We start from the raw sequence: 15,634 nt of genomic DNA on the forward strand, positions 1-15,634 counted from the left end.
GAGCCTGCAGCTTGCTTCGGATTCTGTGTCTCCTTCTCTTTCTCTCTCTCTGCCCCTTCCCCACTCATGCTCTGTCTCTCTCTCTCTCTCTTTAAACTTAAATAAACTTGGGGCACCTGCATGGCTTAGTCTGTTAAGCATCCGACTTCGGCTCAGGTCATGATCTCGCAGTTCGTGGGTTCGAGCCCCACGTTGGGCTCTGTGCTGACAGCTCAGAGCCTGGAGCCTGCTGCGGATTCTGTGTCTCCCTCTCTCTCTGCCCCTCCCCTACTCATGCTTTCTCTCTCTCTCTCAAAAATAAATAAAACATTAAAAAAAAAAAATTTTTAGATAGCCACTGTCGAATTGGAGCAGCCTAGGTCAACCAGACACCTACAGATTTAGTGGAGCTAACCTTGACCAAACCATGTGGACATGTGCTTAGGTGTCAGTTCACCTGTGTGCGTTCAGCACAAGCCAAGAATGCCAGAACCGTGAGCGGCGGCAAGCTCTCACCGAACGCAAGAGCCCGCCTGTAGCACAGCCACAGCCAAGCACAGTGAGCGTGTGTGATGTCAGGGTAGATCTGGCAACGAAAAGAGAAATTTAGATTCGTATGACCTTAGTTTGTGAAAAGTTACTCACCAGCCCTGTGCGATAATACCTATAATTGGAACAACTGAGTGTGATTTTTTTTTTTAATTTTTTTTTTTCAACATTTATTTATTTTTGGGACAGAGAGAGACAGAGCATGAACGGGGGAGGGGCAGAGAGAGAGGGAGACACAGAATCGGAAACAGGCTCCAGGCTCCGAGCCATCAGCCCAGAGCCTGACGCGGGGCTCGAACTCACGGACCGCGAGATCGTGACCTGGCTGAAGTCGGACGCTTAACCGGCTGCGCCACCCAGGCGCCCCGAGTGTGATTTTTTAAGAATGCGGTGAACTCATCGGTATCTCAAATGATACTCTCTTGGCTTCTCTTCCTTTGCCTTCGCTTTTAAAGAAACTCAGAGGCGAGTACCCCTGAAGGAGACGACCTTGCAGGGTTTCATGGTGAACCGCAGCTCTGACACGTGAAGGAGCCGTTCCGAGTCGTAGCCCGGTGGGCGATGTACGCACAGGCCCGGGCAGATGCCTGAGGTGTGCACAGTGGGTGTGCGAGTGAGCACGCACACTCACGGGTGCCGCTCCCTGTCACGTCCCCCTGAGCAGCAGAGTGAGCGCACAGCGCTGAGGGGCAGCGTCCGCTTCCCCACACGCGTGACCCCTTCTTTACGTTCTCCGTGTGCCCCCACAGCTTGACTACATCGACGCCCGAGCCGTGCAGCTTGGCTCCCTGCTGGTCCGCGGCCTTACCACTTTGGTCTTGGTCAACAGCGCGTGCGGCTTCCCCTGGAGGATGAGTGACTTCATGCCCTGGAACGTGTTTGACGGGAAGCTCTTCCATCAGAAGTACCTGCAGTCGGAGAAGGGGTGCACCGTGGAGGCTCTGGTGGAACAAAACGTGAGTCCGTGGTGGTTTCCCATTCAGAAATAACGAACAGGCTTGGTCAGGTCTCAGAGGCGTCATCAGGCTCAGAGTCCTTGGCCAGACGTCCGTTCTGTCTGTCCCAGCGGCCACCTCAGGGAGGAAGGCACACACACGTCCCAGAAACGTCCCACTGGAGGGGGCTCGCATTCCCACCTGGGATCTTACACCGTTAGCACAGATGCTGCTTACCTTGTGCAAACCACTGCTCTTCTGACCCAGAAAGCCAGAAGCGCGGGATGGGAGGCCTGAGGCCTCAGGGCCAGCGTACGTCCTAGCTTCCCCTGAAATACCACCGTGGGGCTTGAGTCCCCCAGACTCCCGCTGAGGGAGAATGCGGAGCACCCCGCCCCGTCCAGCACAGCCCGTTTTCAAGTGCTTTCTCTCCTTTGCCCTTTTTGAGTGAAGAAGGAAGGTTTGTCCAGAGGTGACCAACCTGATGTGTATTACCTGAAAATGTTCCCTGAAGGCTGTGGTTTAGTCAGGGACATGGGCTGCTGTCCTGCTACATGAGTGCAAGTGCTCCGTGGTTCCTGGGAGGTCTCCACACGAGGCCCCTGTCAGGCTCACGTGGAGTGTGCATGGATAGCCGCAAGTGTGCGTGAGAGCGCGGGGTCCCAGGAGGACTCCCCAGCTGTGAGGATGACGAACGCTGAGCTTCGCATCAGATAGGAAACGTTTGGAGAGGTGCTCCCACCTCCGTCCCTCACGCGAACAAAACCAGGGCACCCTAGGGGTTCAGGGGTTCAGGACTGAGAAGCAGTCTGGAAATGTTATGTGCAGCAGCGGTGGGGGAGCAGGGAAGGGCATTGCTCAGATGTGACTTGTCACCGTGTGTGGAACTGATGCAGGAGCAGAGCAGAGCCGACTGCAGCCACCACCCGTGAGCCCCCAGTCGTGGCCCCATGTCTGATGTGGTCGCACACCAGGTGATCGCACTTGTGGTTTAAAACAAGTCGGGGCAGATGGGGCCGAGTGTCAGCAGTAAATGAGGCAGCACGGAGGGGTGAGTCTGCCCGAGAGCGGTCACCAGTCAGGTGACGGGCCCAGGTTTGTTAGGACCGCCCGGTGGCGGCCCAGATTCACCACAGAGCTCGACCTCTTGGCAGTGACCATCAAACCCGTCAGACCAGAGAGGGTGTAGCGCTACCTCAGGAGAGTGTCGGTTTTCTGAGAAGCTCTCGTTAAGTTTCAGCCGTGAAGGGAGTGCTCGCCCAGTGTCCTCGGACACCGTGGTCACTGTTGTTGTTTCCAGAGGGCGCGCACGGGCCTGACGCTGCTCACGCTGTCTGCTCTGTCCGCAGAGGTCCCGGCTGACCAAGTTCCACGCGCTGAAGTCGGTCGTGTGCAAGGCCTGCGTGAGGGAGAACCGGCGCATCGTCAGCAGGCAGCACTGGCACTCCCCCCAGCCAGGTGGGCACCGGGCCAGGCCGCGCCGTGCAGCCTGCCACCCGCTGGCTGCTGAGATCGGGAGAAAGCGCGCACTTAACGCCACAAGGTGCCACCCAGCCTTTTAAATCCTGGTCCCTTGAGGAAAGGCATCTCAGATGCGTTCTGCGTGTCCCATGACCGAGAGCTCCACTGTGGGCCCGTACTCTCCCCTCTCCTCTCCTCGGCTCCCTGCAGCCAGACGCTGCTTGCGTGGCATTCGCCTGACCAAAGTTGTTTCTCTTCCCAGTAAAAGTATGTTAGGAACATTTAGCATATAAAGAAAACAGATTTTAAAAAGGAAGCGTAAATAACGTGTATTCCGTCCCCTAAAGATAGCAGATGTTGGCAGATGATTTTTTGCAGTATTTTTCTGTGCTTCTACCTCATTGTGATGATCTTCTGTGTGGCTGTGCGTCCTCTGTGTGTCCAGACCCCTCGCACCCGGTTCGCTGCTGTGCCTGGTGGGAGAGCTCTGAAGTGGCTTCCGTTTTATGTACGTGATTTTCTTCAAACAAAGCAGCAGAGCGTACAAATTATGGAACGAAATGCAATCGAATCTTAGATAAATCTTGCCAGCTTGTCTTCTAAAAGCCTTTTGTCACTTTATACCTTCACCAGCAGTGATGAAGAGTTTGTTTCGTGGCCCCTTGTCAGCATTGGCCGGGTGTTGGTTTTTTTTAACTAACTTCATAGATTAAACAGTGTATCTCACTGACTGGATGATTCTTTAGCACTGAAGTTGACGTCTTCTAGATTAGCTGCTCGACGAGTTTTTATTACTTCACGTCCTCCATTGGTGAGGGTCTGTGCCTGTGACTCTAGCAGCCCCATTGCTTTCTTTGGTGGAATCTGAGAACTCACCCCTGTTCCGACCCAGCAGACTGTCTTCAGGGCCTCTGCTTGGTGTCTGCCTTGCTGGTCTCACTCTGAGAGGCTTTATGTCGCGAGGTCCGTAAGCCCCCGTTGGGCGCTGTGTGTGGGACCCCGCGGCCCACAGGAGAGCCTGGGGGGTAGGAGCGGGGCCTCCAGCAAGTGAGGAGGGCACTTCCTCCCCCGAGTCCCGGGAGCGACAGACTCCCGCCTTGTCCTGTCCTTTTGTCTCTGTTTGGCCTCCTCCTGCCAACTGTGGACAGGCAGGATTTGACCCCAAAGCGAGAGCTTGTTCCTTGCAAAATACATGTGTGGCATTCTGCCTCTGTCGCCTGTGCCCGAACCGGTCTGCGTCCTGTCCTGCACACACAGTGCCTGGGTTCCCGAGCGGTGGCCGGAGGCTGCAGATGGCAGAACGCAGGCTGCTTGAAGTTGGCAGGAGACTCTGAGTCAGACTTTCTCATGAAGACGGTGTCAGAGCTTAGGAATTTATGAGAGGAAACGCCAGAGCAGTTGAGTGCGTGGAGGACTGGGAGGGGCACGCACACCTTGGTCTGGTTCTCGGGGTCCCAGGCCCCCTGCTTACCCAGAACCCAAGTGCAGGGGGTCCAGAAGCTGTGCTGGCAGCCTGCAGAGCTCAGTCCCCAGGCCTGGGAGGCAGGGGCCCTGCTTGGTTGGAGCCCTGACAGAGCGCCCCTGCTCTGCCTCGGCGCCTGCCGGTCTGCTCGTCTGTCACCTGCACGGGGTCTCCCGGGGAACGTGTTTAAATGTGGACGTCCGACTCCCACCCCCCTCGGCCCAGCTGTGGCCCCTCAGTCTGCATTTCTCACGGGCTTTCCCTGTGATTTAAGGGTACCAGAAGTTTGGGAACTACAGACCTGGTGCCACCCTGCTGCCCTCGTAGACAAAATGTGTCATTTGGGGTTAGGCATGTGGTGGCCTCCTAACGTGCTGATCACGTGTCCCTACAGGCAGGTGGGGGAGGCAGGGATCCGGCTCCCACAGGACGAGCTCCGGGTACAGCCGGGCAGGCCAAGGACAGCACTGGAGGGATCAGGGTCCAGGTAAGAGGCCGGCGGCCATGGGCTGCTCGCGATGGTGCTGTTTCAGCTTCGTGCTTCTGCTGAAGGCTGGCCACCCGACGTCTGTTTGGGCGTCGGTTGGTGTTTCCAGGTAAACAGGTCATTATACTGATGATGTCTGATTTCATTGCTGAGTGAAGTAGAGACCAGTAATTTCCAAGCTCGGCGCTAGTCGGTCTCTGCTCCTTGCCACTTTGTTTCTTCTCTATCAATTCGTTTCATCTGTTTGAGACCCATTGTTTTTATAAGTTTGTCAAAGAAAGGTTCTTGTAAAGGTTTCATGCACAGGGATCCTTCTGATGAAAAAATAGCACAGAAAGTAGCATTTTGCCAGTAGCAGCATTTTGATATTTTCTGTGATCTGGCTTGTATACAGAAGAGCCTCTTGGGTGATCCAGGAAATAAAATGAATCCTTTACTTCTTGGGTGTGTAATACAGATGTCTGATTTTGTGCGTAAAACTGAATTTAATATGTAGTAGTTTACGTTTTAAATACAAAGAAAACCTCATCAATATTTAAACTCAAAATTCCTTACAGTTTTGAAAACCTAACTGTACAGATCTTATATTAGCTAAGGTTTACAATTTTATCCTTGCAAATACAAACATGCCTTTAATTTAATTTAGTTTTTTGCAAACTCTAAAATGTGTAGAGATTTCACAGATTACTCACATTGTCCCCCTAGAGCACAGCCAGTCCGTGTCATTAAGCAAAGCCGCCTTTCTCGGTCTGTCTGTGTGGGCGTCCACGGTGTCTGCTCACTTGGGATGTTGCTGAGGGGAATGCGAGCCTCTCGTTCTGGCAGAAACATCAAGGGTCTGCTGTACGGTTCAGCGCTGACCGGAGTTCATGGTGACTGGTTTTGAAATGCCCACCCTTGGGGACAGAGGGCAGGCAGCTCTGTCAGATTCGTAGCTGTTTCAGGTGGCCCTTTTAGCTGGCGAGCCTGCACAGTCCACCTGGCCAGTCCTGCCCACCGTCGCCTGCAGCTTCTGGACGGTTGGCCAAATGCGTGTAGCAGTGTCCCGCCCTGCCCCCGCCTCGTCCAGCGTAGGCACACGGTGCCTCCACCTAAACCACCTGAGGGTTGGTGCTGGTGCAGCATGACTGGGATTAAGGCACATTCCTTCTTTCCGTTGTTTCAAGTATATTTGAGATTGCTTTTAATTTAGAAGGTAGTGCAGTTTATTGAGCTGAACCACAAAGAGAGAACCCCGAAGACGAAGGAGGGTTTGTAAACTTACCTAAAGTCAGACTCTGACACCCGGAGCTGTGGGCTCGCGTCTGCGAAGGTGGCACTCCAGGTGCCCTCTGGTTGGACCCGTTGTGTGTGCACGACGTCAGCGCTTACTCAGCCTGTCGAGCTGAGCTGCCCTAAGGGTGCATACATGCAGCAGGTGGCCCCCCCAGCCTGGAGGCTCCACAGTGTGTGGCCTTGCCCCGTCAGGCTGTCTGCCTCTCCTTGGGGCTCCTAACTTGTTAAGAACGACACGTCTTCCAGCAGCCAGGCGGAGCCGGACAAATGCACATGGAGTGTGCATCTCCCCCGTCTTCACTGGGGTCCGAGAAAACCCCTCTGAGAGGTGGTGTTGAAGCAGAGACCCGGTGAGAGGGAGCAGCCACCAGAGGCCTACGGGAGGGGTGTGCGCAGAAGGCGGGGCCCTCGGGACCCTGTGTGGCTGGAAGGGGAGCAGGAGGCAGGCAGCAGAGGAGCTGACCTTTCAGAGCCTCACGACACTGGTCAGAGCCCTGGAAGTTCACTTCAGATGAGATGCTCCATGTGTCCATTCTGGAGAGATGTTCCCTTAGTCACCAGACCACCACCCACAGATCTCAGAGCCTGTGGACCTTCAGTACAAAGCTGGTGACGAGCCTCTTCTGTAATGCTAGCAGGGTGTGACCTGTAGGCCCCCATCCTGTGTTTGAAATACGTGTGTGATGGGCTTGGAGCGGAGAGCGGGTCCAGCCCTGTCCGTCTGCATATCCCGTCCCACGGATGTTTAAGTAGCAGGACCCTGGGTCCCTGTCACCCTTAAAGCTACGGTGCTGTCAAGCTCGCAAGGCCCTGGCCCCTCCAGGTGAGGATCAGAGTGCACCCACCGAGCACAGGCAAGCAGAATGAGGGCAGGCGTGCTGCACGCCTTCCAGGCAGCCCGGCGTGATGGGGTGTACGTGGTCCTCCCCGCGTTCCTCTGAGCAGATGACAGAGGCTCCCCGGCAGCCGCTCTCCCCGACATCACTGCTCCCCACGTATGGCCTGGTGTGGGAAATGGAAACCTTCCTCTTAATCCCCTTTGGCTTAGGCTTGTCTCCTTTTCTTCCTGCTGGTGTTGCAAGTCAGGAAAGATGAGATAGTACGAAGTCAGGGAGAGGAGGGCTGCAAGGGAAGCCCGGGCACGGTAGAGGGGAGGAGGTGACGAGTTCTGCGGGGAGGTGAGCACAGTCACCTGGGGTGGGACAGACGACCACCACGTGCGCATTTCCGCTTCCAGGCCGCCCGCTCACGTGCTACATGCCCTCAATCACGGCCTGGCAGCCTTGGTGTCCTCCTGGCCCTGAGCCCTGTGGTTCCGCCGGGGAGTAGCGACACCCGAGTGATGATGGTGGCGCCACTCTCAGACATGCCGTCGAGGACGTGCCTCACCTTGGCCCAAGCCTGGTGCCCTTGAATTCGAGCTTTTCGGAAAAAGAGAAGGCTCTGCAGGATTTCTTAATAACTCATCTCCTCTCTTCCCGAGGAGGCCTGCTGCAGTGGGTTCTCACGGGCAAGCGCAGCCTCAGATCCTGGGCTCAGCACTCGCCCGTGGACCTGACCCTAGCAGGTCGCAGGGCCTCTAGGTCTGTCTGCCGTGAAGGCCACACAGAAAGGGCTTCTCGCTTCGGGTGTGATTCCCCCACCCACAGGACCAGCCTGGATTTCCGGGAACATTGGGAACTCTCGGGGATGTTTGTCAGGCTGGGTGCTAGACCACGGAGAATCAAGGAAACGTTGATGGCCTCAACGGCCCAAGCCTGCAGCTGCTTCAGAAGCGCCCTGGTTTGAACCCAGTCCCTCCTCAGGGGACGGGACCGCGGTGGTAACATAAGAGTCCGGGAGTGGTGGTGCCTGAGGGATTGGGGCTGAAAAACGTGCCCGGGAGACCTCGGTCAAAGGCAGATGCGGTGGCTTGCGTTAGGGTCAGATGTCAGAATTTGGGGACGGGGATGCGGGCCTCCAGAGCACAGTCCCTGGCACTGGACGCAGCAGCACGTGCAGATTTGCCGAGCGGGACATCGTGTGTCAGCTGCACTCAAAAGCAAAAAGAATGTGGGCGTGGGGGCGTGAGGAATTGAAAGGCTCCTGCAGGACAGTGGTTAAGCACGGACACCGTTTCATTTGCATTTTGCCTCACGTGGAAAAATGTTCACAAAAATTTTGTTGGTGGTACCAGTATGTTTTCCAATTTCAGATGTGTCTGCATAAAATACATGTTCACACGCGTATGTCACGCCTTTTATTTGTTAGGACTGGAGCATTGTTTGAGGTCACGTCATCCCCTTGTTCAGCTTTAGTTGCTGTAAAAGAATTACATCGTCTTTACTTGGCCCCCACACATTTTGCTGGGTTTTATCTACCCTTGAACTCCTATTTTAGCATTTTTTAGAGGTATCTAAGTAGTCTAAGTAGAAAGTTGTCAGTACTGCCTGGACAGAGTTAATGGGAAAAATTCTTTGTTTTAAGTGAAAAACTAAAAACGCCTCGGAATGAACATATTGAGTTACTGAGACAGTTGGGAAGTTTCCGGGGCCAGTGCCTGCCTGGCCCGATGGAGGAGCGGGGAGCCTGCCCACTCTGCCGGGCAGGGAGACTCAGACACAGAGCTGCAGGGCCCTTCAGCGGCACCAGCCTCCCTGTGAAGCATTTGCTTCCAGACCTGTGAAGTGCAGTGGGGAACATCAAAGCCGCTAAAGTGAGAACATTTGAACATCTTCCTTTCTGTTGGTGAGACATGTGTTAAATTCCACAGTCAGTAGCAAAGCACATTTGCCTGTGATTTCTTGAGCTTCTCACTTATCGGTGGTAAGGTGGTAATTCTGTAGGAGGCCTGGGCTGTTGTAAAACCACCTCTGGTCATCTGTGATAACAAGGTGGGGCCTGGAAACCTCATTCTGGCCTTGCTGTGACCTTCTCCTGCCACCCAGCCCTCTGCCAGAGCCCCTGCCAGCCTCACACTCCTGGGAGGGACAAAGGCCACCCTCAGTGGGAGAGGCATGGGCGTCGTCAGTCAAGCAGAAGCATGGAAAGCTTTGTAGGAAAAGTGTCATTTTCTGAATGTGAAAGCAGCCACCTTTTTTGATGGCAGGCTGGCTGTCTTCTGGTTCTCGCCTGCCACTCCCTATATAGCGGGGGACAAAAAGTGGCCGGCTGCGCTGGGAAGGGAACCTCCGCACTCAGCTGTAGGGCCACACGTTGCTTTTTCCGTCCTTGGCAAAGTGTCCTCCGTGAGCCATCTGCTTACGAAGTTCCTTTCCCAATATCATTGGCAGCAGAGGCCGTCTAGATTCAGTGCAGGTGGTTGGACACTGCTCCGTCTAACAGCAGAACCGCCTCTTAATTAATTGCTTCCTACTCTAATGGAAAGTGTGTGCAACAAACTTTTAATCACAGTGGCAACATCAGAGAAGAGAGTAATAAGTTATGTCCTCCAAGTACAACTCAGCATGTTTTTATGCATACTTAGAAATGTGCGGTTTTCGCAGTTTGAATTTAGAGAAATGTAATTAACTTAGTTTTGGTCTGCATGTCTGTTTGGTGCAGGAAATAGACAGTATGAGCCTGACCATTGGAGAAGATACTCCTCTTCCGGGTAAGTGCACCTCTTACAGCCTCAGATAAATCCATCTAATCAAAGATGGAAGTCAAGTATCTGCCTTTGTAACCTAAATCTTTCATATCAGTTGCTAAACTTTAAAATAATTTAGACGTTAAATTCTGACGTGGGGCTAAGTGAACACGGTTTTCAGATAGATGAGTTTGCTTCTAAAAGAGTGTGGACAGAAAGAGACCCCGAGTCTGGACTTAGAGTCCTGGGGATACGCCCTTCTTGAAAGTGAGGCGCTCAGAACAGCATAACAGTTGTGTCCTTGGGGAGAAACAGTCTGTGAGGTCTAGACCTAGCTTTTCATGAAAAGGAAAAACATCCTTTTCAGTGACTTCTCCCTTGTATCATACAAAAAAGCTCTCTGTTGACTTATTTTCAGAGGTTGTGCCTGAGTCCGTGGCCCCAAACAGTTGTTAACAACCATAAGTTCTTCATCTGTGTCTGTGGGGAATGGTTGTTTTTTCTTTTCTTTAATGAGGTGGAATCTTACTGTGTCTTGCTTTTTTTAACTTAACAGCAGATTGTAACGATTGGAGACATGATGCCCTGTGGTTGTAGAATATTCCAAGAATTGCTTTCTAATTATAAATACAGAGAAAGAAGTCACAACCTCCTTCTCGCCTTCCTGGCGGGAGACCCTGCTCTGCATGGAGGGCCCAGCCCTGCCTGGGAAGCATAACAGTGTGTGGCCCGCGGGTCTGTTCCGGTAGTGTCGTCCTTTCCATTTTACTTTTGCCGGGCCCCAGCTCAGAGTTCTGACAGCAGTTGTGTGGGGCAGGCCTGGGTCCATCAGACAGGAGGCCTGGGGTGGGGGGGGGGGGTATGGGAGGAGGCAGTAGTTGAGTGTCAGCAGCCTACTTTATGACGCCACTAATGAATGGTTCATTTGTTGCTCTGGTCTGAACATTGAAGGGGTTTTGTTTTTAAAAAACCATCCTAGACACATCCAAGTTTCATGGGAGAATTTTCAGGTAATTCAAGAATTGAAATTGTAAGGCCAAAATTGTACGGAGCTCAACCCCTGGGGTATTGACAATGGAAAGAAATCTAGATTAGAGGTTAGGAGACAAAGGCCGTCCACCACACGCCGTGGCTCTGGAGGTTCCCAGAAACTCTCAGAAATGTGCGTACGTGTTGCCCAGAGGACACGTCCAGCTGCTGCTGTCTGGAAAATCCAAAGAAGCCCTGAGCATAGTCACAGTCTGGTCTGTATATTGCGCTGGATGAATTCCCCCAACAGCTCAAGTATGCAGAGCTCCTGGCTTTGTCTTGCCTGAAAATCCCAGCTAGCATTTACCAAAACAGGGATACAGTCTCCAGATATTTTTATGTTTGAAGCATCCTCACCACTTCCTGCAATTCCTTATGAAGGACATTTCCATATCTAATTACTTTTCATGCAAGTCTTGTAGGACCTACAACCTAATTTCCCATCTTTACAAATAAATTTTTTTCATTCTACTTCTGGTGTTTCCTATCTAAGTAGTAATATTCTTTCATTTCTGCTCATTGGAGACCACTGCTGCTTCTAGAAGTTTCACTTCTTTGCTGCTATTTTTATAACTTTGAGATAAATTCTCATCCCTTAGACTAAAAGAGTAGACCTCCATGAAAATTATTTCCCCCTTTTATAATATCTGAATTCTAACTTGAGAACAAAATATTTGAGGTCCGTTAGCAAGCTTAAGTAAGCCATTGAGTTTGTATAATCTTTCTTGGGTTTGAAAAGCCAGTACAGTAAGTTTCTGTGATCTTGTTATTGTTCCGTAGGTTAATTACCTCTGCAGCCTAGTCTTTTGACAAAATGTCCATATATCAATTTAAAGGTGAAAATAAAACAATATATCACTCATAAGTAAATATAGTTTCAGGGATGCCTGGCCAGCTCGGTTGGGCGTCCGACTTCAGCTCAGATCATGATCTCACGGTCAGTGAGATCAAGCCCCACATCGGGCTCTGTGCTGACAGCTCAGAGCCTAGGGCCTGCTTCCGATTCTGTGTCTCCCTCTCTCTCTGTTCCTCCCCCACTTGTGCTCTCTCAAAAATGAATAAACGTTAAAAAAAATCTTTTAATAATACAATAAATATATTTCACATTTCTTTCATTATTTGGACATTTCACCATCCAATATGTTGGGATCTTGGTGAAGGAAAAGATGTTGAATTTTGTCAAATGCTATTTCTGTATCAATTGAGATGACCATATAATTTTTTTATTCTTCATTTCTCAATGTGGTGTATCATGTTGATTATTCTGCATATGTTGAATATTTCTTGCGTCCAAGGGATAAATATCACTGATCAAGGTATATGATCCTTTAAATATGCTGTTGAATTTGGTTTGCTGGTATTTTGTTGAGGATTTCTGCATCCTTGTTTATCAGGGCTATTGGCCTATAGTTTTCTTATAGTGTCTTTGTCTAGTTTTGATATCAGGGTATCATGGCTTCGTAAAATGAGTTTGGAAGTTTTCCTTCTCTTTCAGTTTTTTGGAAGAGTTTGAGAAAAATTGACATTAATTCTTCTTTCAATGTTTGGTAGAATTCACCAGGAAAGCCTGGTCCTGGACTTTCCTTTGTTGGGAGCTTTTTAATTACTGATTCAGTCTCCTTTCTCATTGATTAGTCTGTTCAGATTATCTGTCTGATCATGATTCAGTCTTTATAGGTTGTATGTTTCTAGGAATTCATTTGTTTCTTCCAGGTTGTCTAGCTGTTGGCATATAATTGTTCATAGTAGTCACATCTGTAGTATCAGTTGTCATTTCTCCTTGAGTGATCTTTTTCTCTTGTCAGTCTAGCTAAAGGTTTGTCAGTTTTGTTTATCTTTTCAAAAAACCAATTTAGTTATATTTATCTTTTTCATTGTCTTTCTTGTCCCATTTATTATTTTTCTTTTAATCTTTGTTCTTTCTGCTGTCTTTGGGCTTAGTATTTTTTTTTTCTAGTTTCTTGAGGTCTAAAGTTAGGTTGTTGAATTGAGGTGTTTCTTTTTTCTAATGTAGTAGGCATTTATTACTATAAATATCCCTCTCAGAACTGCTTTGGTTGCATCCTATTAGTTTTGTTTCCCACTAGTTTTTGTATGTTGGATTTCTGTTTTTGTTTGTCTCAAGATACCTTTTGATTTCTTCTTGACCTACCTGTTGGTTGTTCAAGAATGTGTTGTTTAATTTCCACAGATCTGTGAATTTTCCAGTTTTCCTCCTCTTATTGGTTTCTAGTTTCACACCATTGTGATCAGAAAATATACTTAATATAATTTCTATCTTGTTAATTTTTTAAAACTTGTTTCATGGCCTAATCTATGATCTAGCCTGAGGAATATTCTGTGTGTGCTTGAGAATAGTGTGTATTCTTCTGTTTTGTAGATGTCTGTCAGGGTCATCTGGTCTAAAGTGTCGTTCAAGTCCAATGTTTCTTTATTGATGTGCTGTTTAGGTGACATACTCACTGTTGAAAGTGGGATATTAGAGTCCCCTCCTGTTATTATATTGCTATCTATTTTTCCCTTCAGTTGTGTTAATATTTTCTTCATATGTTTGCAAAATGTATCATCCTTTCATGGTAAAAGCTCTCAACAAAGTAGGTATAGAAGGAACGTACCTCAACTTAATAAAGGCCAACCAACCCATAGCTAGCATCATATTCAATAGTGACATCTTTCTCTAAGATTAGGAATAAGAGCAGGATGTCCACTCTCACCACTTCTCTGCAGCATAGTACTAAAAATTCTAGCCAGAGCAATTAAGCAAGAAAAAGAAATAAAGGAAGTAAGATCTGCTTGATGACATGATTGCATATGTAGAACACCCTAAAGACTTCATCCAAAAACTGTTAGAACTTTGAATGAATCCAGTAAAGTTGCAGGACACAAGATCAATATAACATTTCTATATGCTAACAATAGATTATTCAAAAGGGAAATTAAGAAAATCTAATTACGGTGGCATCAAAAAGAATGAAATACTTAGAAATAAATTTAACCAAGGAGGTGAAAGATCTGTATAATATAAAGTACAAAACACTGATGAAAAAAATTGAAGACACAAATAAATGCAAAGATATCTTGGGTTCATGGATCAGAAGAATTAATATTGTTAAAATGTCTACACTACCCAAAACAATCCACAGGTTCAGTGTAATCCCTATTAAAATTTCAATGGCAGTTTCCCCAAAATAAATAATCCTAAAATTTGTATGGAACCACAAAATACCCCAAATACCTAAAGCAATCTTGAGAAAGAATAACCAAGCTAGAGGTGTCACATTTCTTGATGTCAAACTATATTACAAAGCCAAACTAATCAAAATAGTGTGGTATTTACATAAAAATAGGCTCAGAGCTCAATGGAACAGAATAGAGAGCCTCATATGTATGGTCAACTAATCTTCAAAGTGGCTCCGAGAACACACAATGGAAAAAGGACAGTGTCTTTAATAATTTATATTAGGAAAACTGAATATCCACATGTGTAAGAATGAAATTAGAGCCTTAACTTACATAAAAATGGATTAAAGACTTAAACATAAGATCTAAAATTGGAAAACTCCCAGAAGAAAATATAGGGAATAACCTCCTTGACATTGGTCTTGTAAATATTTTGGATATGACACCAAAGCACAGACAACAAAAGCAAAATAAACAAGTGGTACTGCATCAAACTAAAAAGCTCCTGCACAGCAAAGGAAACATTGTGATCAAAGTGAAGAGGCAACCTATAGAATGGGAGAAAATATTTGTGAACCATATATCTGATAAGAGGTTAACATCTAAATATATAAAGAACTATTATAACTCAAGAGTAAAAACAAAACAAAAAACAAGCCCCCCCCCAAAAAAAAACCCCAGATAACCCAATTGAAAAAGGGGCAAAGGAAATGAATAGACATTTCTCCAAAGAAGACATACAGGTGGCCAACAGGTACATGAAAAGATGCTCAACATTTCTAATCATCAGGGAAATGCAAATCAAAACCACAGTGAGCTATTACCTCATACCTGTTAGAATGGCCATCATCAAAAAGACAAGAGACAAGTGTTGGCGAGGATGTGGAGAAAAAGAAACACTTGTGCACCATTGATGGAATGTCAAAAATTGATACAGCCACTGCGGAACACAGTATGGCAGTTGCTCAAAAATTAAAAATGGAGGGGCACCTGGTGGCTCAGCCAATTAAGTGTCCAACTCGATTTCAGTTCAAGTCATGATCTCACAGTTTGTGAGTTCGAGCCCTGCGTTGGGCTCCATGCTGACAGCACAGAGCTTTCATGGGATTCTCTATCTTTCACTCTGTTCCTGCCCTGATCACACTTGCGCGTGCGCGCTCTCTCTCTCTCTCTCTCTCTCTCTCTCTCTCAAAATAAAGAAACAAATAAATAACTGACACCATGGGGGACGCCTGGGTGACTCAATGGGTTAAGCATCTGACTTCAGCTTAGGTCATGATCTCATGGTTTGTGAGTTTGAGCCCCACATCAGGCTCTGTGCTGACAGCTCAGAGCCTGGAGCCTGTTTCAGATTCTGTCTCCTTCTCTGTCTGCTGCTCTCCACTCAGGCTCTGTCTTTCTCTCTCAAATAAATAAAGATTAAAAAAAAAAATAACCAACACCATGGAAATAAAAAGAATTATAAGAGAATCCTACGAAAAATCACATCCCAACAAATTGGACAACCTAGAAGAAATGGATAAATTCCTAGAAACACAGAGTCTTCCACATTGAATCAGGAAGAAATAGAAAATCTGAACAGACCAGTTACTAGTAATGAGATTGAATTGGTAATCAAATAACTTCCATTAAGCAATAGTCCAGGACCAGATGAATTCTACCAGTCACTTTTTTAAAGTATATTTACTTATTTTGGGAGAGAGAGAGCA

The 15,634-nt window shown here is 48.2% G+C and overlaps 1 protein-coding gene across 18 annotated transcripts in view; it reads left to right on the forward strand.

The window, feature by feature from the left end:
• The window catches only part of FAM120B (family with sequence similarity 120 member B), a 112,483-nt gene that overhangs the window by 86,328 nt on the left and 10,521 nt on the right, over positions 1-15,634 (forward strand). For 9 of the 18 annotated variants that reach the window (XM_086708348.1, XM_086708349.1, XM_025912874.2 and 6 more), the window contains 4 exons: positions 1,278-1,484; positions 2,813-2,921; positions 4,781-4,873; positions 9,692-9,740. In XM_086708348.1, the coding sequence (XP_086564474.1) occupies positions 1,278-1,484; positions 2,813-2,921; positions 4,781-4,873; positions 9,692-9,740 (458 nt within the window). Of the gene's footprint in view, positions 1-1,277; positions 1,485-2,812; positions 2,922-4,780; positions 8,377-9,691; positions 9,741-10,272; positions 10,462-15,634 lie in introns of those variants that run through there. The other 9 variants (XM_086708355.1, XM_086708350.1, XM_086708357.1 and 6 more) reach the window with 7 other exon arrangements.

Source organism: Puma concolor, chromosome B2 (genome assembly GCF_028749965.1).
Source record: "Puma concolor isolate L17-30 chromosome B2, mPumCon1.1.hap2, whole genome shotgun sequence".
In the NCBI taxonomy this organism is placed as follows: Eukaryota; Metazoa; Chordata; class Mammalia; order Carnivora; family Felidae; genus Puma; species Puma concolor.